Source organism: Carcharhinus amblyrhynchos, chromosome 6 (assembly GCF_965287045.1).
Source record: "Carcharhinus amblyrhynchos chromosome 6, sCarAmb.v2.hapA, whole genome shotgun sequence".
Lineage (NCBI taxonomy): Eukaryota > Metazoa > Chordata > Chondrichthyes > Carcharhiniformes > Carcharhinidae > Carcharhinus > Carcharhinus amblyrhynchos.
In genome coordinates this window covers 26,938,068-26,965,589 of record NC_137329.1, presented here as the reverse complement: position 1 = coordinate 26,965,589, position 27,522 = coordinate 26,938,068, and the positions used below count along the sequence as shown (strand labels likewise).

Here is a 27,522-nt window from a genome sequence, read left to right as displayed (position 1 = left end):
GTACAATGGCCGAGAAATCGGAGAAGAACTGCTCTGGTCATGTCTAGATAGCCACAGTGAGGCTCAGCAACTTGAAAGGTTAGCTCAAGGATACCAGTGCATGTTGCACATTCTTCTGGAGCAGATGTGGAAGTGAATGGTTGGTTCAAAACTTAATTAGTTGACTTCCCAACAGTGTTTAATCAACTGGTGCTTAAGTTCATTCTGCATTGCAACAGGCATGCCCTTTCTGATGGTCGAGCATAAATTCTATCATGATTTCAACTCCTTGATTGCTATTGATCATCATGACTTCAGTGCAAAAATTGGTGTAGATCACCAGAAATATGAAGGTGATATTTGGGATAGGTAAGGAGAGGAAGGGGTCGGAACTCTTAACAATGGTCACCATTTGCTTACAATGTGTCCTGAGCATGAGTTCTTGATCACCAACACAGCTTTTCTGCTTTTTTGCAACAAGACCTAACGTGTCAATACATGTTTATCACTAGGCAACAGGATATGCATATACAAAAGTTTGTGTGGCATTGACTGCTGGACTGATCACCTTATTTCAAAGCTAAACATCTGAGATCTATTGCCTAGATGCCCTGAGGGCACCAAGGTCCAGATACATCCCTCCATCATGAGGCTCAGACTGGCAGACGTGAAAGAATCTCTTACCTGTGTAGAGGGGAAATGGACAATCACTGCATTTGGATATGGCTGGCCAACATGGGATAAAGTGCACTCCACCCAAGGCCCTTGGCACTACCTCTTGCAAGCATCAAGATTGGCTTGAGTCACTAAAGGACAATCCTCTCTATAGGGCTTATCTGTGACAAGTCGTCATCACTATCCAAACACTGCCTACAGAAACATCTACAGGACTGTCCAATACAAGCTCAGATGCTTGACTAAATCAAAACAGACAAACTCTAATTGAGATACTCTGAAATATGTCTGTAGGTCCCATTATTATTATTGGTTCATTCCACCCCCACCCCAATCCTCTGGGTCAACACTGATCACAGTAGAAGACCAAGTTCTAAAGAAATGGGCAGAGTACTTTCACCACATCAACAAAGGGCACCATCAACTGCTGTCTCGACTCCACCCGTTCTGTTGAAAAATTGAACATAAGCAAATAGTGGGAAAGCTCCAGGAGCTGATCCAGCTAAGAAGCCTCTGGTCAAGAAGTTCATGGATCATCTGGGAGCAGGAAACCATTTCAATACAAAGATGCCTCTATTGTCAACTGTAAAGCAGAAAGGAATTCTCCAATCTTTTGACAATATAGATTAATTTCTCTCCTCTGTCACTGGGAAAATCTTCACCTAGAATCCTTCTAAATCACTTAATGCAACATCTGCACCAAGATCTGCTGCCAGAGAGCCAGTGTGATTTCAGAAAAGGCTGAAAAATCAAATACAATTCCAGGAGAAATGTTTGAGTGTGAATCTCTACAAATTTGCTGAGCTGACAGACCTTTTTATACAATTGGCTATTAAGGGGGTGTGGTTGGGCACCCTTGGTGCAGACTTGATGGGCTGAATGGCCTCCTGCATTTGTAGGGAATTCTGATTCTGACCCATTCCTGGTCACCAATGGAATTAAACTGAGCAATATGATTATGCCAACCCTTTGCTTTTTTGAGAGAAGCACGAATGGAAGGCATTTGAATTTGGATGTCACATGGATGAGAAACTGTTCAATCAGTGATTCCTGAAAAGGCCAAAGTCCCCAAATACTTGCATCATTTCCTGTTTGCCAATGACTGAGGTTGAACATGCACTGTAGTGTAGCTGTTTTCCAATGTATGTGACAATTTTCTGGTTTTACTTCAGTTTATTCATGCTGATTTTGAAATGTAGCAGTTTGCGCCAGGAAAGTCCTATCTTGAATTCAGAACCTGTCAGCAGTGGATAAGTTCACTTCCAGCAGCCCACCTCCTCCAGCTGTCTCTGACACAGGCATGTACGAGTGTAGCCTTCAGTGGACTAGGGAACTAATGAATGTATTTTGTCTATCCAATTGAAAATTTATAGAGCAATAGCAATTGTAGGGCCCATTCTGCTGTATGCATGGGAGACATGGACTATGTACCACATCATGCCAAGAAGCTCAACTACTTTTCACTTGAAACTTCTGAAGGCAGTTTCTGAAATCAAATGGCAGGACAAAATACCAGATGCTGAGATGCTCACTTGAACTGGCATGCCAAGGATTCACACCATATTCAAAAAAAAATCACAACTTGATGACCAAAGATACTGCCAAATAAATTGAGTATTCCCAGCATTTAAGTCTCAAAATCCAATAAAAATTTCAAGCAAAACCTAATCTTTCCATAATTATAATATGGAGACCAGAATTCTGTGCTAAAAGTGATCTCATTTAAGTTTCATCTGCCCACCAAGAAGCTTGTCATAACTCGTACCAATCACCCTCGTACTTGCTAATCCATATTGGGGAGTGGCTCAGCCTAGAAACATACTGATTTTAAAATCTCCTAATTCTGAAATTCCTCCATCCATCCCTCCCTCCCTCTCTGTATCTCTAAGCATCCCACAACCCTCTGAAATTTCTGGCCTCTTAAGCATCTGATTTTTAATAATTCGAACATTAGTGCTTCCATCTTCAGTTTTGGATCCTAATTTTCTCCCTAAAATTCTCTTTAAAATGCACTTTGAAATCATTTTTTTCTGACCGACTAACCTTTTTTGATCCCCCTCTAATTTGGGTTGGTGTCAATTTTTGGTATTGCTCCAGCAAAGTTCTTTTAGAATATTTGTTCTAAATTACAGCTGCTGTATAAACAAGTCATTATTAATACTAGGTACTTGGGTGTGAATTCACACATGTGATCTAGTTGTTTGAGTTTAAATCCAGTAACCTGGAGTATATTAAAATCTGCGACCGATAACTTTATTAAAAATGGGCAATTCCAAGTGAAGCAAAGAACCACAGGAAAAGACTTGAATTTTTTCAGTAAATTTTAAAACACAACATTACTTAGTGAGAAACTAATGCACTGAACTAGAGAAAAGTTGTTCCTTGTCACAATCAGACTCCACACAATGTGTATGCATAACATCACACTCAGCAGAAATATAGTCTTGTGTTCAAAGTCCAAAGCCTCTTCCAGCTTTAACAGAATCTCCTCTTTGCCCTGCTCCACCAGGGTGAAATTCCCAGTGTCGTTTTAAATAAAATGCTCGTCATATTCTGAATACTCAAATAGACTTCCACAGCAAGGCACCTTTTTTTTAGATTCCTTATTCCTTTACTCCCCAAAAGCTGTACTTAAACAGGGAATCTATCCTTACCAGCATTCTGCTTGGGGATTAACCTGAAAAACAGTTTTTTCCCTGCTTGGCAATCAATCACCTGTTGTGGATTTTCTTCCCCAAATCTCTGGTTTTGAGGGCCTGCATGCAGCAAAAACAGCTGCTTTCTCTTGAGTTCAGGTGTTAACTTTTTACAAGTTTAGATCTGGCACCCTGACCTCATGGCAACCAGGTCACATGGACTTGCTCCAAGCTGATTTCTCATGAGATCCATATGGGCTTGACTTCATAGAATGTTGTATTGTCCTCTCCAAACTATTCAGTTTTACAATGAATTCAATGAGATGCTTCGAAGTTGTAAAGACATAATGACAGTATTTCTGTTACCTTGGTACGTATTGCACCCACAACATGAACCATGTCCCACATCACTGTATGCAATGTTGGAACAAACTTGTGCCTCAGATGTAAGATGCATTCATCCACTTTCTTGGATATATGGATGTCAGTGGCAAGACCAGTATTTATTCTCCATCTGCAGGTGCTCTTGAAGGTTGTTGGTGGGCGTTTCATTTAACTTCTACGTGGTGGTTTGAGTGTGGTGCTGGGTCATGTCACAGGATAGGCAACCATATTGGTGTAGGACTGGAATTGCACTCATCCTGCCCAGATAAGGATGTCAGGTTTTTTTCACTAGAAGGACATTTCTCAGTCCAGTTGGATTTTTGTGACTGACAGCTGCGTTCACTTTACTGATCCTAGGTTTTAATTTCCAGATGTGTGTTGGTTGAATTTAAATTCTCTCTCCACCATGGTGAGATTTGAACTTGTATCCTCTGGATTGCTGGTCCAGTCATGACGTAGAGATGCCGGCGTTGGACTGGGGTAAACACAGCAAGAAGTTTCACAACACCAGGTTAAAGTCCAAACCGGTTTATTTGATAGAAATCCCACAAGCTTTTGGAAACGGTGTTCCTTTGTCAGGCGTGTGGAAGGTTCTGATCAGATAAGGGCATATAAAGATGCACACAGTTTACAGAATACTGATTTAGAATGCAAGTCTTTGCAGCTAACCTGCTATTTAATTCGTAAAGATGCAGACAATGTGAGTGGAGATAGCACTCTCATTATCTGCATCTTTAAGACTTGAATAGCAGGTTAGCTGCAAAGACTTGCATTCTAATCAGCATTCTGTAAACTGTGCGTCTTTATATGCCCTTCTCTGATCAGAACCTTCCACACGCCTGACGAAGGAACACCGTTTCCAAAAGCTTGTGGGATTTCTATCAAATAAACCGGTTTGGACTTTAACCTGGTGTTGTGAAACTTCTTGCTCATCTGGTGATCCAGTGACAGTGTATGTTGCAGAATGCTGAGAATACCTCAGTATTAGTTTATGGTTGATGAAACCAGTTTAAAATCTAGCCTGCGTTCGATGTTGCTCCTAAGGGACATGATAACAATCACCAGCTTGTACTTAACATAAGTTGCACCAAGTTGGTTCTTGAAGAATATCCCAACAAAATTTGACAGTGACATGAGACGTTAGGACATGTGACCAAATACTTGATGGAAGGGATATGTTTTAAGGAGCAGGTTTGAAAAAAGAGAAGTTTGGAATGGAAATTCTGGAGCTGAACTTGCCTTTTTATCAACTCATTTTTTGATAGAGGTGACTGTTTTGAGCAATGGGTCACCAGCAGCTGAAGTGAAGGGTGCAGGCAGGGATGTGACAGATGTGTGGAGCCTGAGGTGAGAGTAGAGATGTTTGATCTTTTTCACTGAAGTGAGGAATGGTAGCTGCAAGTCCTGAATCAACAAAGAAGCTATTTCAAACTGAGAAATTTATTGTGTAGCTTTCCCAGAGCCCTGAAATTTAACTGAGTAATTTATCAGAAGTCTAACCAGCTTTAAAAAGACTTACATTTTTAGACCAGTTTTCGCAATCTGCGACTGACCCAGGCAAATACTTTTTTGAAGTATGGCATCTGTTATACGAAATGCAGCTGCCAATTTGTGCCAGGCAAACAGCAATGTGACACTGCCCAGACAATCTGTTTTTTATGTTGATTTTTGAGGTGGTGTGTTCAGGTGGGCATAACATTTGCACTTCAGACATTGAACCAACATTGTGGGATCATTTAATCAGGAAAGAGGATTGAGCCTTTTATTTAACATCTCAACCAAAAGGTGGTACGTCTGACTGGCACGGTACTGGAGACTTCTGTCTTCAGATGTTTCCAGAGTCGGTCTGAAACCCACCATCTCCGACTCTGAGGTCAGACTGCTGCCAACGAAGTCAGGACTGGCATTCTTAATGAGCGTTAAGTGGAACTATCCTTCCCTCCACCCTCGTCCACACTGTCATCAGTGTGTTTGTAGCACCTCTTGATTTATCTGTTGAATCAGATTATCAGTGGGTGTGCTAAACTGCTTTGCACTTTGTCAAAGGTATCTGCACTTTCCCAACAATACAGGTATGTAGAGGCATGTGGGCTGTTAAGTACTTCGTGCTGAAATGGCTAATTGATCTGACATTAAAAAAAATTCGAAGAGGTCACAAAGACTTATTAGAATGGTTTTGGGGATCGAGGGATACGGAGATTGGAGAAGCTAAGTTTGTTCTCCAAGTTGTGAAGATATGGGGAGATTTGCTGAAGGTATTTAAAATTACAAACGGTTTAAATGGAGCAAATAAAGACAGCCTGTTTTCATGAGAGAAGGATCAGAAGGCACAATTTGAGGTAATTGACAAAAGAAGGCTTACCGAACTAATACTGGGAATGGACGTGATTCTTTGAGGAAAGTTTAGACAGGCTTGGCTTATATCCACTGCAGTTTAGAGTACTTGATTTGAAACATACAAGATCTTGACCGGGTTAATGTGGGGAGGATGTTTCCTATTGTGGAAGAATCTAGAACTAATATTCGCTCTTTAAAAATAAGAGGTTGTCCATTTAAGACAGATAAGTCATTTTTTTTCTCAAGGTCGTGAGTCTTTGGAGCTCTTCCTTTTAAAAGACAGTAAAAGCAGAACGTTAGACTATTTGAAGGTAGAGCTCGATAGATTCTTGATAAGCAAGGAGGTGAAAGATTGTAGGAGATATGTGGGAATGTGGATTGTAACCTCAGCTCCAATCAGCCCGATAATCTTGTATGGCAGGGCTGGCTCAAGGGGTTGAGTAGTTTACTCCTGTTCCTAATTTGTATATATGTAGAACCAAAGGAAGCGTGAGGAAAAGTTTTTTTTTCTTTTTGCTGCAGTGAGTGGTCAGGATTTGAAATTTACAACCTGACAGGTTAGCGCATCAGCTGCCTTCAAAAGGGTACTGAATAAATACTTAATGGAGAAAAAATTGCACTGGGGAAAATATAGGGGAATGGCATTAATTAATTTCCTCTTCGAAGGAGGCAACACAGATTCGATGGGCTGAATTGTTGCTTTCTGTGCAATATTACTCTGATCCTTTAACGGGTCTGTGTTCCCGTTGGAAACTCAGGATTTGCCAAAAGGGCAAACTCGATCAAACACTTCATCAATCCTAGGTTGACCTCCAGGGCTGGTACGTTTCTGTTAGTTAACATCCCAACACACAATCTCAGATTCTTCAGACAAGAGGAGGTAAAGGTTTTTGATGTAGACCCTACATAGCAACAAGAGGCAGCCACTTGACTGTCAATTCTGACATTCAGTTAGTTTGTCTGAATTGTATCTCAACTCCTGTCTTTTAGCAAGGATTTTGGAAAATTGAGTGTTTCAAAAGGAATTTAGACTAAATTACTACATATTTCTATCACAAAACCATCACGATGAGGCACTGTTGATGTAGTTCTCTATCAAACTACTCAGTCACAAAATGTATTTTACTGCATAAGATCATGAAATCCTAAGCACAGAAGGAGGCCATTCAACTAGTTGCACCTGGTTTTTTTTTTGAGAAATACCAGACTAATCCAATACCACATACATCCCATGTGCCATGCTCTCCATAGCTCTGTATTAATCCCATGCTCTCCCTGTCATCCTGTATTGATCCCAAACCAAGCCCCATAGTCCTGTGTTAATACAAAACTAACACCACTGCTCCACTCTATCCCCACAGTCCAAATCTTTCTCTGCTTCAAATATGTTGAACTTTCCCTGGAAAATGCAACAATTTCTATTTCAGTCCTTCCCTTCCTGCTGCAACAACCCCTTTCTCTCTCAGCTACAACTTAAGTTGGTGATCACTCATCGTTGTCTTCCCAAATATGAAGAAATAATCTTGTTCCATTGCCCTATTAACACCGTTTTTTAAAATCCTCTTTTTAAATCACTTATCTGTACCAGAGCAAATGTTCCCAGTATCTGAGCGACTCCCTCTAGTCTTCTGTCCCTGGTGAATCTACAATGTCCTGTCTCCTATAGCCTCATCTCCTATCAGTGGCTCAAACCCACTCTTTAGCTATAACCTCACCGGTGTTTTTTCCTACATGCTTCTTCTTTAATGTTATTTGGTGCTCCTATTTACAGAGCCCAAAGTTTGTTTAGCTCTCTAAATTACTGCTTTCAGGGAGCATTGTATTTGAGTCCCTAGTTTTCTTATTTATCCTTGACTATTAGAATTTCACTTGGTGCATGCCTCATTCCTTTGATTTTAATCGCAAAATATATTGCCTAATACTGAGCTGCGTCTATCACCTCTCTGCCTATTCCCTGAAATTATTTGTCTGTCCTAAATTATTTTCCACTCCTACTCGATGGTTGCTAAATCATTTAATTTTGTGTTGCTTTCAAGAATTTGTACAAAGCTACTTTGTGTGCTTGACAGAATGGTTGAACCCAATGCTGGGGTACATCACTTCCTGTGAGCACTGAATAGTGTAGGCAAGTTTCCTGAACCATCAAAAGAGTTTGAGACGATTGGGTTTAAACAAAATCCCTATACGGATCTCGTTCCCTGAAGCTTGAAATTAAAATACTGAGTTTACATCTTTGCTTGCACAACTCCCATGTTCAATGGATGGAGGGGAACTTTGCCTGATGCCCTCAAGGGCATATGTACCAAATTCTACTTCTGTTGAGGAAGCACAAGCCTGGGATCTTGCTGCTTTTAGCTACTTGCTGTCCCAATCATCAGAGCCATCCAGAAAGCCATCATTCATGTGTACGAATGTCACTGGAGTTTATCACCCTCTTCGTCATGGCTGAGGACCAGAATAAATCACTTCCTTCTGCAACTCATCCTGACTTCCAAGTTCGTTTACCTTCCAACAATTAGACATGCAGGAGAGGGTTTGATAGGGAATTGAGGCCACTCTGTCTGCTCCAGGCAAGGTATGGATTGAATCCAATTCACTTGTATTTTATCCCCATACCTTGATCTTCCAAATCTGGTCTTAATCTGAGTGTATGTAGAATTTATGCCTTCAATTTTTAGCAAGACCCAGCAAACCTCTTTAGTTAATGTGAGGAAATGCTTTCCTCTTTCCATGTGTTTGATCTTCCTTTATTTCCCAGAGATCTTGAGCCTGAGTTTGATTCTCAAATTCCATAAACTGATCAATGATTGGTTTAACTTCTAAACAAACAAACATTACTCTTCCTTTTCCATTCAAGCTGTCCAGTTTCTAAAGTTCAGCTCACGAGGGCACTGGGCCCAGATCAATAAACAGTGAGCTGCCAGGGAGCTTGATGGATTCCTCCTAAGTTGTGTTAGCTAATTGGTTTTCAGTTAGTGTGAAAGGCAATCATTTACAAGTGGCAAGCTGCACGTCCTAGCTCAGTGAAATGCTGCAATTTGTCATCTATCTATTAAACCATCCTCTTAGCTGGGTTAGGAGTAACAGAAAAATGAATTTGGTACCTTACAGACATGTGAGACTTCTTGAAGTTCTTCAATAAGCAAATAATGGAAACTTTTAAGCTGAGCTGAGAGGGCAGACAAGACTTCAGTTTAAGGTCTCATCCAGAAGAGAACATCTTGAATAATGTAGCACTTCCTCAGTACTATATTAGAAACATCAGCCTAGATTGAACCCAAGGCTTTGAAGTCTACCTACTGAGCCACAGTTCACAGAAGTGTTCCTTGCTGTTTTGTAAATTGCATATTTCCATTTAAAAATTGACACATTTATTTAACATTAAAAAAAATTGTCTGAACTCTTGCAGTATAGATTTCTCCAATGTGAATTTTATTTCCAGTTTTAAACCTTGAATCATTTCTAGGGTGTTAATTCAAAAGGGTGGAGTTAGTCTGTTTTACAACAATGTTTCTTTTCCACTTGAAGACGGTGTGAAATATAAAACTGGTTGATTCACTGTTGCAGTTAAAGGTCCATAGCCAATCTTGCCCCATTTAGGTTTAGAATACCACAGCTACCAAAACCTGTAGAGGTAACTGGGAAAAGCTGTCCACCTAATATCAATCACTGATGTTTGTGGTGGCACAATAAGGGTCCACAGGTATTGGGTTGTGGGGGTGGGGTGGAGGATTGAAGGCCGACCTGGAGAAGCAGTTAAAAGAAGAGGCAATGGAAGCCTGTTTGATTTTCCCCTTCGCCACACAAGTACAGGAAGTGTCCCCATCTTGTCTCCTGTTTGGGCTCAGCCCCTCGCTGTCCTGGACCTTCCTGTTGGAAAGGTGTACCTGATGAGATCTGAGATTTCTGTAGTGATGGAAAATCAGGCCTGGGCTCAGGGAATTCTAGCCCCCTTTCTTGCCTCTGTCTTGTAGAAATGAGCTGATGCTCCACTCTTGAATATAATTTGAGTTTGAGACCTGATCTTTCAGCCCTATGGTTAGTTAATGTTCTTGAGTGGATTGTTGTCTTTCTCCAAGGTGAAAGTTATCCAGTTCCATGAGTGGGATACCAATCCAACTCTGGACCTGTGGTGCCAGGATCAAAACTTTTGATTGTGTATTGTCCAGTAATGGGTTTAACCCAATAAATGAAAAGCATCGTATGATACTGCGGTGGGATAGCAACTTCCCACTGCAGTTAGTCCTAGTGTTGTGAAATAAAAATGGAAAATACTAGAAACATGAAACCAGTGCAGACATATGGGGGAGAGAAAGTCGATGAGGCCCTCAAAGAACAAAGAAAATTGCAGCACAGGAACAGGCCCTTCAGCCCTCCAAGCCAGCACCAACTGTGCTGCCCATTTGAACTAAAACCCCCTACCCTTCTGGGGACCATATCCCTCTATTTCCATCCTAATTCATGTATTTGTCAAGACGCCCCTTAAAAGTTGCTATCGTATGCTTCTACTACCTTCTCCCAGCAGTGAGTTCCAGGCACCCACCACTGTTTTTTTTTTAAAACGCTTGGCTTGTATATCTCTTGCACATTAAACCTATGCCCTCTAGTAATTGACCCTTCTGCCCTGGGAAAAATCTTCTGACCCTCGTATGGACTGATTGGAAATCAGCTACATCAACTGGGCTGATAGAGCCCTAATCTCATTTTCCTTAAAGTAAGCAGGTAGACAAATTGGTACTGGTGAGACTTACATATTGGTTGGACCCAAGTAGGGCATGGAGTTTCAAATTCAGATAGTTGTCAGCAAGAGGGATGGAGTCAATAACAAAGGAAAGAAATTTGTGACAGAAACTGAAGAAAATACCTTTTTATTCAGAGTTCTATTCATTCAATATGTCTATTGTAGCTCAGTTGGTAGTAGCATACCTGGCTTTGAATCATTAAAGTTCTGGGTTCAATCTCCCTCCAATGAGCTCAAAAATCAAGGCAGACATTGTGTAGCACTGTGGTAGTCTTTTGGATGAGGGGTTAAATCAAGGTTGTCTGTCCTTGGGAAGTTTACCAGGGTTCACAGCTTCACAGTGCAATTATAATCTTTAATACTCTGCTTAAGGTGTGCTTTAATCAAATATAAATGCCAAGTTCAATTGAGAGAGCAGATGTGATTATCTAAATGTCGTGGGGTTTGCAGAGATCACATTTCCAGAATGGACTGAGGCTAGTGCTTACTGAAGTCTTTATAGAATTAGATAAAACAAGCTGATGCCAAACTGGCAATCGGTTTCTTCAGTAATCAACTTAACTGAGTGTAAGTGAATTCTGGCCAGGAAATTAGCTGATTGAAAACTTGGCAGTAAAAAAAAAGTTGTTGCCGCATGATCAATAATCTGTCCAGGATGATTTGTGGAGCTCTGCGCTTCAGAGCCCTGCATTCATATGAGTAGTAGAAAACCCTTAAAACCTACTTTCTGATGCCACCAATCCAGACAGTGTAGGGGGAAATTAGCTGTATGAAATCAGAATTTCACTGCATATGCTATTCATCTCATCGTCCCCTGGCTGAAATTCCAAGAAACATTCTAAAGTAAACCCACTTTGTCCCTGCTCTTCCCACATTCATCTGTCAAATCCAAACTAACCCCATGTGTCTGGATCTCTTGAGGCCCAGACCAGAAACTCCGGATGTTTTGTGAAGTTAGCCAAACCCTAAGTTTTTTTACATTTTGATTTTGGCATTGGTGAGCAGAGTGTTTCACTCCAGGTATGATTCAGGTGACTTGCTCAGAAGCTGTTATCAAACAAAGTTTATTTAAGAAAGCAATTAAAATATAACTCAAAATTAGCATAACTTTTACCAATTAGAAGACTTAAAATTGGCCCTATATAATTCTTAACCAGCTATCTCTGTTCCAATTTTAAAGCAATACCCTATAGACTTGCAGACTTCAGAATTAGTTAGCTTGAAAACAAGTATGCTCATGTGATACTAGACTTCCAGCTTTTAACACCCCTCTTTCTGCAGCTTCCAAAACTGCAACACTCAGACAGCAGAATCTCCAACTCGAGGGGGAGAAGGTCATACCTCTCTCAACTCCAAACAGCAATTAAGCTGGAATTCTCTGAAAGCATAGCTCCCCAGTCATATGACCTGACCTGTCAATTATCCCAATCAAGCTCTACTCTGCAATCCCAGGAGAACACACAACACTGCATTAGCTCAAATTAAAACAAATATTGTGAAACTGCTTCAGTAACAAAAGATAGTGGTTGTAGACAAAATAGTTCTGAAAAAAAATGCCAGTGACTTTTCAAAACATCCTGCAGAGAAATATGATTAAAATACATTTCTTAAAGTCACAGCATCGTCACATTTTCTCTATCTCTCCCCATAGTTTCTTCTGATTCATACAATGCCATTCTGATGTAAGAAGATGTAATGGTCTTGGCAAAGCCTAGAGTTAGGTTAAGAATGGAAATTTTATTGTAGGTCACATCACATGGACACAGCCAATGTGAACCTGATTTTCAGTTAGAGTGAAAACAATAACAAAGCTAATCCAATATTGAACTGATTTTCAATAGGTGACAGCAGCTTATTGTAATTTTGTATGTCACAGCTGATAAGACACTGGACCATCTAAAGGATGTGGGTGTAATGCAGGGAATAGCAGCAGGAATATTTAAGACACAATCTAGTGAATATGTTACTGTTGTGTTCAATGTTTGTGTGTTTGACTACTTGCTGCTGTGTGCTGTGAGTCAAGCCAGTGGGTGAGGTTGCACAGAAACTGAAAACATTAGTGAGTTTGGGGCAGCAGACCGTTTAAAAACTGTGTAATAAAGCTTTCTTCGCATGCGCAGACACCTGGTGTGTGCCATCTCGGCATATCTGAGGCACAAAACATAATAGTCATATCCCTAATTAACTATCCACTTAAAACCTGAACATTTTAAAGTGTTGTCCAACAAGTATAGAACAATACAGCACAGGAGGCCATTCTGTTCAACATGCATGTGCCTGTTCTTTGAAAGTGCTATCCCATTAGTCTTATTCCCCTACCTTTTTCCCCACAGCCCTACTAATGCATATTTCACTCTGTCCGGTTCCATTTTGAACATTGCTATTGAAATACTTCTACCTCCCCTATAATAGTAGTGCAATCTAGATCGCAACACGCTGCAAAAGACCTGCTCTCCTCCTCTCTTCTGTGGCTGTTTTTTTTTGTAAATTACCTTAACTGTTTACTGACCCTTCTGTTGTGGATTTATTATTTACTCTATTAAAACGAGTCACCATTTTGAACACCTACCAAATCTCATCGCCACCTCCCTTTGTACAAAGGAGAACAAAGCCACTTTATCATGTCTCTCCCTTTGTAGTTTTGATGACCAGATGTTGATTAACAGAGACACAGGTAACCTACAACTTTTCATTTACTGGAGTGTCAAGTCAAAGAAATTTTCGGATTTTGACCTGGTAATGAAGGGACGGTGATATATTTCCAAGTCCAGATGCTGAGGGAAACTTGCCCTTGAGGGATGATGTTCCCATGTGCCCTCCTAGGTAGTAGAGAATTTAGGTTTGAAAGGTGCTGTTGGAAAAGCCTTGGTGAATTGCTGCAGGGCATCACCTATGTGACACACTGCTGCCACTGTAAGCTAGTTGTGGAGGAAGTGAATGTCAAGTGGATTGCTTCGTCTTGCATGGTTTAGTTTTGTGAATGTTGTCACTACTCAAAGGTGCAAAAATATTTATGGGAATGGTTTGAGTTGAGGACTTGCAGATAAAATGGTTAATCTTGGAAGAGAAGATTGAGAAGCGATTTGTTAAGGGATATTCAAAATCATGGCAACATCTAGACAAAGTAAATGAACAAAAACTGTTCCTATTATTGAAGAGCTGAAAACTGGAAAACACTGACTTAAGCCAATGAGTAAAAGAGGCAATTCTGACATGGTGTACCTATTTTTACACAGCAAGCAATTAGAATAGCAATTGCAATTAACCCAAAAATGTCCTCTGGAACACAATTTTAGTGATTACATAGAAAGTAGGTGCAGGAGTAAGCCATTTGGCCCTTCAGGCCTACACCGCCATTCAATTTAATCACTTGCAGTATCCCAATCTTGCTTTTTCTCCATACCACTTGATCCCTTTTGCCACAATGGCCACGCCCAGCTCCCTTTTTCACTTATCTAATGAAGTGGCCTGAACAGCTCTCTGTGGTAGAAAGTGCCACAGGTTTACAACTGAGTGAAGAAACTCTTCCTCATCTCAGTCCTGAATAGCTTACCCCTTATTCGTAGACTGTGATCGTTAGTTCTGTACCTCTCCAACATCGGAAACATTCTCCCTGTATCTAACCTGTCCAGTCCCTTTCGGATGTTATGTTTGAGATCCCCCCCCTCGTTCTTCTAAATTCCAGTGATCACAAGTCTAGCCAGTCTCTCTTCATATGTCAGTTCTGCCATTCCAGGAATCGGTAAACTTTCATTGGACACCCTCCCAATAGCAAGAATGTCCTTCCTCAGTCTAGGAGATCGAAACTGCACAGAATACTTGAGGAGGTGTAGCCTCACCAAAGCCCTATATAATTGCAGCAAGACAACCATACTCCATACTCAAATCCTCTTGCTATGAAGATCAGTATACCATTAGCTTTCCTCACTACCTGATGTACCTGCATGCAAGCCTTCAGCAACTGTTCCACCACTAACACCTGGGTCACATTGCCCTTTTTCCTAAACTGCCACCATTCAGATAATCTTCCTTTCTGTTTTGCCACCAAATGGATAAGCTCTCATTTATCCACATTATATAGTATTTGTCTACTGAAATACCTGGTTTGATTTATTGTCATATGTATTAGTGTACAGTGAAAAGTATTGTTTCTTGCACATTATGAACAGTATGCTCTCTCTGTATAGACAAGGAAAGGAGAGGGTGCAGAATGTAGTGTTACAGTTATAGCTTGGATGTAGGGAAATATCAACTTAAGGTAGATGCATTCAAAAGTCTAATGGCAGCAGGGAAGAGGCTGTTGAGTTTGGTTCGTGACCTCAGACTTCTGTATTTCCTTCGCAAAGGAGAGTATGCCTGGGATAGGGGTGGGAAATACGTACAATGTAGCTGGTACACACACCTGCCATTGTGCAGTGGTGCTGGAGGGAGTGCATATTTAAAATGGTGAATGGGGCACACATTGAGTAGACTGCTTTATCCTGCATTGTTTCAGGCTTCTCGAATGTCATCCTGCATGAAAGGATATGAAGCCTTGAGAAAGGATGCAAAAAGAAATATTGACGGGAATGATCCAATGTTGGAGTTTGATTATTGGCAAATCTTGAAGTTCTCTTCAGGGAAGAAAAGATTGCAAGGAGATTTGTAGAGGCATTCAGCATGAGATCTACACTAAGTAGATGAGCAGAAACTGTTCCCTATAGCAGAAGGACCTAGAACCAGAGAACATTGATTTAAGGGGATAGGCAAAAGAAGCAATTATGACATGAGGAAATATTCTTGCACAGCCAGCATTTAGAATCTAGAATGCACTTGGGAGTGTGCCCTTCAAGAGGAAATTTAATGATTACCTGAAGACCAAAAAGTTGCAAGGGCTGGAGAGTGGAACTGGCTGATTTGTTTTGCAAAGAGTTGGCATGAGCACAATGGGCCAATTGGCCTCCTTCTGTGGTGCAACCAATAAAAGTGATGGAATTTGGCCTTTTGGCCCATGCTGCTGTAGCCCTTGACATGCTGTCCCATTGAAATAAAAACTGCATGTGACTGACAGGATTTGTAGATTATCAACATTGAAGATTGGCTCTTTTTAGGGGCCCGATCAGATAAAAACATCCCCAAAACACACTCGCTGCTTAAATAAACATCTGCCAGACAGTAAGAAATGAACAATTCTAAGCTTGTATTAGAATTGCTATGAATAGATTAATGGCAGTAAATGACCAGAGAAAAGGAAGTGAAATGTGTTGTGGTATTTCCCTGTCTGAGATTTCAGCTGGGAACTGATTGCTTGAATTATTATTACATCAACATTGTATGTATAGGATGTTCTGCTATCTTTAATAATGTTAACATGTATATTAAAAATGGGTTACCATCCCTGGGAGCCAGAATGCAAAGGGAAGGAAGTTATTCTTAACTGCACAGAGCCTGTCTGGAGTAGCAGTGTTCAGTTCTGTGCACTGGATCTCCTGAAGAAGGATGGGGCACAAAGTCCAAACACAAATCATCCCTGCACAGCCTGGCTCTAATTTTAAGATTATATCATGAAGCACTTCATGCGAAGGGTATTAGGAATCTGGAACTCCTGAAGCAACTGCTGTACTCCTGAGCTTGGTCATGGCAGGAGACTTCCAGGAGAACAGTGGAAAGAAACATTTTATGGATGCTTTTGAGGAAATCCTTAGAGGTCAGACATCTCATGCAAGTTCTTGACTTGTGACTGACCAAAATGGGCATACACCAGGCACATCAAGGGACTTTGTTCAGGACCTGGATGAAGTCACGGTGTCGAAGGGAAGTGCACAAACCTCAACCCTCCAAGCACAACCTGCCTAATATGTGGCAACGTCTGCAAATTAGATTTATCAGCCATCTCTGAACCCATTGAGCCAGGAGGGTGCAAATCGGCCTCGATCCTGAGGGACAGCTTATTCACATTGTGCAGAAGGAGGCCATTTGTCCCATTGTCTGCACTGGCTTTCCAATAAGCATTTTGACTTGGTGACTTTTCACTGCCTTTTTCCTGTACCTCCTGCATATTTAAGAAGCTGATGGTATGTATATTTAAAAAAAACATGGCCAAGCAAAGTGACAGAGGAAAAGGAAATAGGTTCATGTGATTTTTCTGGTTTAAGTGAACACAGCGGGAACTCTATCAATAGCCTGTAATTTACAACTGCTTCCTTACTTTGAAGTGATCATAGTTTGACTCTCTGGGTGGGTAGGGGAACAAATCTTCACTGTTTCTACAAGCTATTCACCATCATACCTGTGCTGGTTCTTACAATTAATCTGACTTCCTGCCCTTTCCCCATATCCTGAACGTTTTACATTTTATCCAATTCTCTTTCAATGTTGTTATTGAACAGCTTCCACCACCCTTTTCAGGCAGTGCATTCTAGATCATCTCAATGCACAATTGACAGATTTTAATCAGCAAGAGAGTTGAGGGTTATGAGGATCAAGTAGAAAGTGGAGTTGAAGATTGAGACCAGCCATGATCTCATTGAATGGTGAAGCAAACACAGTGGGCCAAATGGCCCATTTCTGGCATTTTTTTTTTAAAAAAAATCCTCTTGACTCTGATTCTTTAGCCAGTCACTACATGCATCCTCTGGTTACTGACTCCAGAGCAGAGAAGCTACGATATCATCTCCAGAGCCTTCAACACGTCATTGAAGACAGACAAACATCTCACCAAGGCCATCCCCACACCCCCACTTCTTGCCTTCAAACAACTGCACAACCTCAAACAGACCATTGTCTGCAGCAAACTACGTGGCCTTCAGGAGAACAGTGACCACGACACCACACAGCCCTGCCACAGCAACCTCTGCAAGATGTACCGGATCATTGACATGGATGCCATCATCTCACGTGAGAGCACCATCCACCTGGTACACAGTACGTACTCTTGCAACTCAGCCAACTTTGTCTACCAATGATACGCTGCAGGAAAAGATGTCCCGAGGCATGGTATATTGGGGAGACCATGCAGATGCTACAACAACAGATGAAGAACACTGCTGGATAATCACCAGGCAGGAGTGTTTCTCTTCCTGTCAGAACACTTCAGTAGTCAAGGACATTTGGCCTCTGACCTTTGGGAAGGTGGCCTTCATGACAAGACGACAACGTAAAATCACTGAGCAGAAACTGATAGCCAAGTTCCACACGCACACGAGGACAGTTCAACTGGGATCTTGGGTTCATGTCATACTATCTGTAACCTCATGACTTGCCTGGGCTTGCAAAATCTCACTAACTGTCCTGGCTGGAGACAATACACATCTCTTTAACCTGTACTTAACCCCCTCTCCACTCACACTGTGTAGCTTTTAAGATTTGATTACCTATAAAGACTCATTCCAACCATTATCTTGTAAATTGCATTTGTGTCTACATTTGTCTTAGTTGTGAACACAACTCTTCATTTGCCTGAAGAAAGAGCGACAGCCCAAAAGCTTCCGCTGCCAAATAAACCTGTTGGACTTTAACTTGGGGTTGAGACTACTTACTGTACTGACTTTCTGCCACTAACAATAGTTTCTTATAGGAATAGTTTCCTATTCTTTCAAATGTTATGATTCTAAAATCCCTCCTTGATCACCTTTTACGCCTTTCCCAAGGCCTTGACATTCTTAGTTACTGGTTATGCAATCACTACACAAATTGATGCAAAGATCGAGAGCCAATGCAACAGTGCCTGACGACAAGAGCTAGTTTGCAGCCTTTTAATTCTGGCCATGGTTCTTAGTGTTAGGTCTAGCCAGATGCTCAAAGCAGTGAACTTAATGGTTCAATCCCAGCAGCTCCAAGATGCTTTGGTTCTGCAGATGAGTGGATATGGGGCTTGTCTGTTGAGCAGCCATTTCAGAATTAAAGTGGACCAGTTAGAGTAACTTGCCTTGAACATTGTTCTTTAACCAAAGTGGGATATCGAGATTTCAACATTTCCCATCAAACACACTCTGTTTGCTGGTTAGAAATAATAGAACCTTCAAGGCTACCCTAACAAAGGGAGCCATATGAGTGCATGCCTTTAAAAGAGCCACTGGTGGTTTATACTGCATGGCTGTCATGGTTGGTCAATATACTGCTGATTCCCAGCATGCCTAAGGGCTGGGGGGGTGGGTGTCAGCGATGACAAGTGTACAAACTCGGTTGTCAGGAAACTGGCCCTTTAGCCCTGGGCTTATAATGGGAGCAATTGAGACGGGGAGGAATTTTAAATTCTCCATCAGCGCCCACGCACATTTTAGTGGCAGAAAGCCCTTTAGAAACAAATTTTGGATAGCCTGCTGGTGAAGAAATTTGCATTTCTATAGCACCTTCCATGACTATCTTAGGCCCCTACAGTTCACGGAAGTGTTTCTGAAGTGTAGTCACTGTTCTAATGTAGAAACCGCAGCAGCCAGTACACAGTAAAAGTCTTTCAAACAGAAATACGGTAACGACTAAAGGTTTTAGTGATAGTTGAAGGATAAATATAGGCCAGGTCACGAGGGAAAATTCATTTGCTTTTCTTCCTGATAGTCAAATGGGGCCTTGGGTTAACATTCATCAAAGATCTGGCAGTGCAGCGCTCTCTCAATATTGCTGTTGGATCTTGTGGAGTGAGACCCACAACTTTCTGACCCCAAGGAATATTGTCCATTGAGCCTTTTTGAGTGTGCGTGCTTGATTGGAACAAAAGCCTAATTGAGTTCCAAACATCATGAACTGCTCCTATGCAAACAGCTGCATGTGGAGCAGGCTACCTGCTGCTTCAACACAGCATGAAGCTGAGGTATGGACTGACATGATCCTGGAGATGGCATGGAGATTTGTGCTGCTTGTGGGAACTTGCTACGCACAAGTTGGCTCCAGCATTTGCATGAACTCACTGGTAGTGAAGAGCATGTAGCCATACTGAAAATAAATGCAACTATGCCAGGTGAGAGTGGATGTTTTATCATGGGATGTTGTCAATGTGAACTAAAGTCTGTTCCCCAGGGGAAGCTCAAGTCATCCTTTTTTTTCATGGAAGTTAAAGCTCGTCCTACTTGAAGCTAACACTATCTGTGAATCCCTTCCTCCAAAACAGACAAGTGAATTTTCTGCATTTAACTTATCTTCTGAATTGGTTTCCCTGTTTTGTATGGTTGGGATTGCCAATGCCAGCACACTTGTTTCCATTTCCATTCATGCTTGCTGCTCCTGATGTGGCAAGAAATCTTTTGCTTTAAGAACCTAGAACATAAATAGGAGCAGGAGTAGGCCATCTAGCCCTTCGAGCCTGCCCTGCCATTCAGTAAGATCATGGCTGATCTGAAGTGGATCAATTCCACTTTCCCACTTTCTCCCCATAACCCTTAATTCCCTTGTCTATCAAAAACCTATCTACCTGTGACTTAAATGTATTTAGCGAGGTAGCCTCCACCACTTCAACGGTGATAGTGTGTAACGCTGTCTCCAGATCAAGGGTTGTGGGTTCAGGCCCTGCTCCAGATTTTACAATTCAGGCTGACACTGCACTGCAATACTGAGGGAGTGCTACACTCGGAGGATTGATACTGAGGGAGGCTACTATTGTCGGAGCTGCCATCTTTTGGATGAGATGTTTAAACCAGAGCCAAATTTGCCCGTCTGGAAGTAAAAGATCCTGTTTCAGAGTTGGGGTTGGTTACCTGACCGATTATCTGGTCATTTATGTAACATTTATGATACTTTTTCCTGTGGAAAAATGGCTGCAGCATTTCCTCCTACATTACAACAGTGACCACACTCTGAAGTATGTCACTGGCTGTGAAGCACTTTGAGCTATCTTGGGATTGTGGATGGTGCTTTGCAAATGCAAGTTTTTTTCTGATCCTACTTTAATGTATGATGGACTCTCTCCCTTGAGTGAGACATATCTGTCTACTGTTGGCTCTTTCTGAAAAAGCAGCAAAAACCAATCTCAATTTAAAATATATCTTGGCTTTCTCATTAATGACAGCTTAATGGAGTTGCACCATCTGAGCTTTGAAATTTATGATGTAACTGTGGGTGTGGATGGGATTTTGTTGTCTTGTTGTCCCTGCTATAATGAGCAATTTAATTTGGCCAAGAACTGAAGGTTAATTCAAAAGGCAAGGAGATAAATTAACGCTAATTAATTTTTTTTTGGGATGTGGGTATTGCAGACACACTGCCCATCACTAGTTGATTCGAAGGTTTCTGAGCTGCCATCTTCAATGGTGTCCAAAGCTTTTCTGGGGTACTTCTGAGTAAAGTGTGTCAACAACATCGATGTCCATGTACCCCATACACTATATATCTGCCTTGTTGTAACTGCTTGGAGTGAGGAAAAATGTTGATCACCAAATTTTCTTGTCATTTTGTTGTTCTTCCAGCAGTCTGATTTCTCCATTCTCAATCCCGCTCCAACATCTTCACTGTCCTGGAGAAAGCTGGGCTCATCTCCTTGCCTGAACTCACCTCCACTCCACACATTCCACAATTTGGTGTTTTCCAGTTGATTTTCTAATGCTGCTCTGAGTGCAGTATTGATGCACTCCTCGGATTTTAGGCAGGATTCTGGCAAATGGATTTACTTTACTGTTACATAACTGTATTTTAGGCATTTGAACTCTCTCAACTCTGTCCTTCAATAACTTGTAACAATTCAGTGAATGGAAAACATCCCCAAAAGATTGTTCCAGCTTTGGTGTCCTGTCCAATTACAGACTTTAATCGAATAGTTTTTAATAAATACCAAATCAAAAGGGTGAACCTTAATAAACAAGGATGAAAACTGATGGACTAAAACCCCATTGTAGCAACTTACAATAATGGAAGAATGAAAAATAAGGCCATTCCAAGCCGGCCATGGTCGTGATGATTTGAACAGTGCCATTTTTGGTTCAGGCCGCTGCCTACTATGTCTCTCTCTCTCTCTCTCTCTCTCTCTCTCTCTCTCTCTCTCTCTCTCTCTCTCACACACACACAGCAGAGAAACAGTACAACTGTATGGCATTCGTTGCAAACACAGCCAAATGATAACATGATGGGAAAGGATCTTGCAAGGTAATGGGATTAGCCTTGCAAGGATCCTGTACAAATGCAGTGGGTCAAATGGCCACATCCTCTGCTGTAACAGATGCACTTGTGTCTTGTGTTAAGCTCTTCTCCATTGCATTCCAATCTCCATCTTTTTCCCCTTCCTCTCTGTCTTCCCCTCTCCCTGTTGTGAAAAGCCACACATTGACACTGAGCCTAAAGTTTACAATGAATGGGAGCTGGCCTTTGACCTCCTGAGCTCTGAGCAGCAGAACATCCTGAATAGCTTCCATTGCCCAGACTGGCTGCGAGCATTTATTGCAGTCTGGCTGCAGGCCTGCAAATTTCCTGAGCAGTTGTCTGTATTTGTTTAGCTGCTTGTCATTGTTTCCTGCAACCATCTTTTTTATCTAAAATGCCAACAAGTAAAGGAAATGAAGTGATCAAAAATAGAAGCAGCATTTCAGGAGCCCACCCCCTCAATACGTGGGCTAAATCTGTCAGGACCTTGTCTGAGAGTAGAGTTGCCCTAATTTTCAGTCATTTTGGATGGCACTGAATGTAAACGATTAAACGTGTTTCCCTGCGTGTGAAATTAAGCTGGTGCTTTGCACAGAACAGGAAAACACTGCACCAGCTTCATAGCAGTTGCTTGTTCATTTGATTTGATCGTTAGGGGGTGTTGTGATAGCTTCAGTGAGCTTCCTTCCTTCAGTAGTCTCCTGATATCACCCAGGAGAGTTTGGTGTGAACTGTAAAACTTCTGCAAATTTAATACAAAGTTGCTTTTAAAAACTAGCCAGGGATCAGGTGCTCGATGTGAATGAGTGTCTCTACATGGGGTGTTCATTTTTGTTTTCAGTTTGAAAGATCACAGACTGGAGCTGGTCAGTGATCATCATCTCTCTCTCTCTCTCTCTCTCTCTCTCTCTGCAGGTATCAGGTTGAGGTGAATCTGAAGATGACAGAGTATAAACTGGTGGTGGTTGGAGCTGGTGGCGTTGGGAAGAGTGCTTTGACAATTCAACTCATCCAGAATCACTTTGTGGACGAGTATGATCCCACAATAGAGGTACAGTACATCTGTGTGCACACCAAAATCGGTGCTTCTAAAGGGGCTGCTTTAATGTGATCCGTCCATTCCTCTACCCTTTGAGTGAAACATTAATGAGATCACTTTTGTGGCTTCTCTGAGGGAGATTAAAAATCCTATATTGCTAATTGAAGAAGAGCAGGGTATCCTTCCTGGTGTTCTGGCCAAGATATATGCCTCAATCAACATGTTTGGTCATTACCACTTTGTTGTTTTGTGGGATCTTGCTGTGTAAATTGCTTTTTCCTACATCATAGCCAAGAGAGTCTTCACTGTTTTGGAATGCCCTCTAAATGGAAGCTCTTTCTAATTAGTTTCCTAATTATGCTGTTTATGAAAGGAACTGTATAAATACAAGTCTGTCTTTTTTTTAATGATGCTACATGGCGAGGTTGCAACACAGATTGGCTGTTCCAGTCTGGACTGGTTTTCCCTGTGTGCAGACAGCCTCGAATTCTGGATACCAAATCCCTCCTCTTCCTTTCCTTCCTCCGCCTGTCAAGCCTGCTCTTTAAATCTTTACGTGGTCTCTGCTTCCTAGTTATATCTCCTGCGCCCCCCTTCCCCACACCCTTCTGAACAGTGCAGATTAGAGTCAACTGTGATCAGAAAGATCAATTCCAGACACTGCTTATTCCTCCATGTTTCCCTTGCTTCCTCTGGTTGGGATTTAATGCAAGTGTGGCAGCATTGCTGTATACCTGTTGTTCTGTGAACATCCTGAAGTTGAGCTGCAATGTGACCTGCAAAATGAGGTGTGGGCAAGCACATTGTTCTATGTTAAGCTGCTGGGTTAAATGTGAGTAAAGTCAGAAGTATGAATTTAGGTAAGTCTTTGGTAAAGAAGGTGGAATACTCTAAGTGCTGGAAACCTCTTTTTTTTAAAGTGGCATTTTCCTTTTTGTTAGGATACTGAAGGTTATGGAGCTGGAGTATAGATCAGCCGTGATCCAATAGAATGGCAAAGCTCGAGGGGCTGAGTATCTGCAAGGGCATTGCAGGATATGGGGCTGAGGTATAGATCAGCCTTGATTTTAAATTGAATGGCAAAGTTCAAAAGGCTGAATGGTCGTCTCCTCATCCCAGAGTTGGTCAGTATCTTTGAAGGAACAGAGTAGTAGTTTTTAAAAACATCCTGAGGAAATCCTGACATCTGTCACTCCTCCAGAAGGTGACTGATTTAATGAGTGTTTTTCTTGCTCTCCAGTATGTGGGATTCTAAGTTATTTAACATAGTATCAGCCCTGATTCTGGGGAAAATCCGTGTTTCAAATTTCTCAGACTGAATCTCAAAATATTATTTAAGAAAGAAATCTCTCCAATTTGCACCATCTCCCTTAGGACCCTGTTCCATAGATTAACCACTCCCTCATAGAAATATTGTCCTTACAGATTTAGTTTAGAGTTTACTCCCTTGACAAATGACTCGGTTGCAAAATTACCCAAGACTATGTGGAATAACTGCTGGAGGGCTTCTTGTGGAAGTTTTTTTTGAGCTCTTCAAATGGTACCAGCCCCAGTTAAGCACTTTGTTTTAAATCTCACATTTATTACAGACTGCTATGGGCAGAGCTGTGCTTTTATGTCACTGCAGTAATGATTCAGAGAATTCAGTTCAAAAATCCCAACATGAGAATTTGAATTCAGGTGAACAAAATCCAGTCTCTAATAGTAACCATGAAGCTGTCAGATTGGCATTATGACCCCAACTGATTCATTCGTGCCTTTTATGAAAGGAAACTGCTGTCCTTAGTCTTGGTCTGTATGTGACTCGAGACCCACACCAATGTGGCTGACTTTCGACAGCAGAGACCCGTCAAGCCCCCCTTCCCTAAACTGATTTTTTTTGCCCTATCTCTGCACCCCTCATTGGTTGCCCAACACATCCCTTCCTCAGCCAATAGAAGAATCATAGGATGCCTACAGTGCAGAAGGGGGCCATTCAGCCCATTGAGCCTGCGCCGCCAACAGTCACAGCATGGCCCTATCTTTATAACACAACGTATTTACTCTGTTAATCCCTCTGACATTGCCATGCTAAATTGCCCCATTCAACTCAACCTAACCCGCACACTTTTGGACTCCAGGCGAAAACTGGAGCACCCGGAGGAATTCCACGTAGACATGGGGAGAATGTGCAAACTCCACAGTTTTCCGAAGCCATAATTGAGCTGGGATTCCTCATGTTGTAAGGGAGCCATGCCAACCACTGCCACCATAATGCCCAAGAAGAAGCAAACAGACTTTTCACTAAATGAATGGATAAGCATCTTGGCAACTAATCCTCAATTCCTAGAGATTCCAGAGCATTCCTGAAGGGTTAGCAACCCCCAAAATGTAGAATTGGAGTTGCATGAAGAATGTGAGCCTGTTGGAGAGTTGTTTTTTTGTCCTGATGAAAACTGGTCACTGGATTCTCACCTGGGGGCTGATTTGAAAGGATGATGAATCTAACAGTGCAGTGCTCCTTCAAGAATGCTTCCTTCTGTGTACTGCTCCTCCGTAAGAAGTCTGACAACACTGTTTAAGTCCAAATTGGTTGGACTTAAACCTGTGTTAGCCTCCTTACTGTGTTTACCCCAGTCCAACACCGACATCTCCACATCATCATTACTGCTCTCTCAGTGCAGCATTCCCTCAGTCTGCCCCGTCAACAGCACTGCGCTCCTCAGTACTGTACTGGTGTGAGGCCAAATTACCTGTGTATTGTCATGTCTGCCTGTCCCTGCCCAATCTTCCATCTCCTCACCCCAGCTCCCCTTGCTCAATACTGACTCTCCTGGGATGTGTATACCAACACAAATCTAGAGTTCATGACACCCACGTTTTCTGGGGAGTGGGAATCAAATTCGAATCAAAAATTTGTTCCTGCAATGTGTGACTAGCAGCTGCACACCCCTTTCCACACCCCTGCCGCCGCCGCTGCTTCCCCAAATTTGGATGGCCGGTCACCCTCCCTCCTGGGGGAGGGGATGCAGCTATTAACCAGTCTACTCAATTCTGAGCCATTCAATGAAAAGTCTTCCTTTTGTATTGGGCATGATGTGGATATGCTGGCGTTGGACTGGGGTAAGCACGTAAAAAGTCTGACAACATCAAGTTTCAGTCCAACCGATTTATTTGATAGTAAACTCACTAGCTTTCGAGGGGATTCCCTCTTCAGGTGAATGGAGAGTTCTGGCCTCAGACTGTCTGTGCTTTATATGCTCTGTCTGAGGCCAGAACTCTCCATTCACCTGAAGAAGAGGGAATCCCCTCGAAAGCTAGTGAGTTTACTATCAAATAAATCGGTTGGACTAAAACCTGGCGTTGTCAGACTTTTTACTATTTTTGTATTGGGTACAGAGGAGGAGAAGGTGAATAATGTGCTGGAGAATAGAAACTCTGAACCAAGATCAAATTGCAGGCTGTGTAGACATAACATAAGAAATAGGAGCAGGAGTAGGCCATCTGGCCCTTCGAGCCTGCCCCGCCATTCAAATAAGATCATGGCTGATCTGTCGTGGCTCAGTTCCACATTCCCGCCCTCTCCCCATAACCCTTAATCCCTTCTCTTATCAAAAACCCATCAACCCGCGTCTTAAAAATATTTAGCGAGGCAGCCTCCACCACCTCAACGGGCAGAGAATTCCAGAGATTCACCACCCTTTGAGTGAAGAAGTTCCTCCTCAACTCCGTTCTAAACCGCTTCTCCCCCCCCCCCCCCCCCCCCTGCTTATCTTGAGGCTATGCCCCCTAGTCCTACTGTCCTTTCTCAGCGGGAAGAGCCTCTCCACCTCTATCCTATCCATCCCATTTATCATCTTATACGTCTCAATGAGATCTCCCCTCATTCTTCTAAACTCTAACGAGTACAAGCCTAGTTTATTCAGCCTCTCCTCATAGCTCAACCCCCTCAACTCCGGTATCAGCCTAGTAAACCTCCTCTGCACTCCCTCCAAGGCCAAAATATCCTTGCGTAAGTACGGCGCCCAAAACTGCTCACAGCACTCCAGCTGCGGTCCCACCAATGCCCTATACAGCCGCAGCAAGACCTCCTACTTTTATATTCAATCCCCCTCGCTATGAAGGCCAGCATCCCATTTGCCTTCCTGACCACCTGCTGTACCTGCAGGCTGGGTTTTTGCGACTCATGCACAAGGACCCCGAGGTCCCTCTGCACCGTTGCCTGCTGCAGTTTTTCTCCACGTAAGTAATAGTCCTTCCTCCCATTATTCCTACCAAAGTGGACCACCTCGCACTTGCCAACATTAAATTCCATTTGCCAGTTCCTGGCCCATTCGCCCAGCCTATCTAGATCCTTCTGCAGACTCTCCACACCCTCCACGCAATTTGCCGTTCCACCAATCTTGGTGTCATCAGCAAATTTCGACACCATACACTCGGTTCCCTCCTCCAGATCATCTATATAAATGGTAAAAAGCTGAGGCCCCAGCACCGACCCCTGGGGCACTCCACTAGTCACCAACCGCCAATCCGAATAGCACCCATTGACCCCCACTCTCTGCCTCCTATTAGGGGATGGGGAAATGGCTGAGGTCTTGAATAACTTTTTTGTTTCGGTTTTCACGGAGGAGGACATGAATAATTTGCTGGGTGTTAGAGATGGAAAGGTGGTAGGACTGGAGGGTCTTAATGACATTACTATTACTAGA

General features: G+C 42.2%; 1 protein-coding gene across 2 annotated transcripts in view; it reads left to right on the top strand.

The window, feature by feature from the left end:
• The window catches only part of LOC145343772 (GTPase HRas), a 66,242-nt gene that overhangs the window by 12,517 nt on the left and 26,203 nt on the right, over positions 1 to 27,522 (top strand). For both annotated transcript variants that reach the window (XM_080190093.1, XM_080190092.1), the window contains exon 2: positions 22,711 to 22,846. In XM_080190093.1, coding sequence (XP_080046219.1) covers positions 22,736 to 22,846 — 111 coding nt within the window. In that variant the 5' untranslated portion in view covers positions 22,711 to 22,735. The remainder of the gene's footprint in view (positions 1 to 22,710; positions 22,847 to 27,522) is intronic.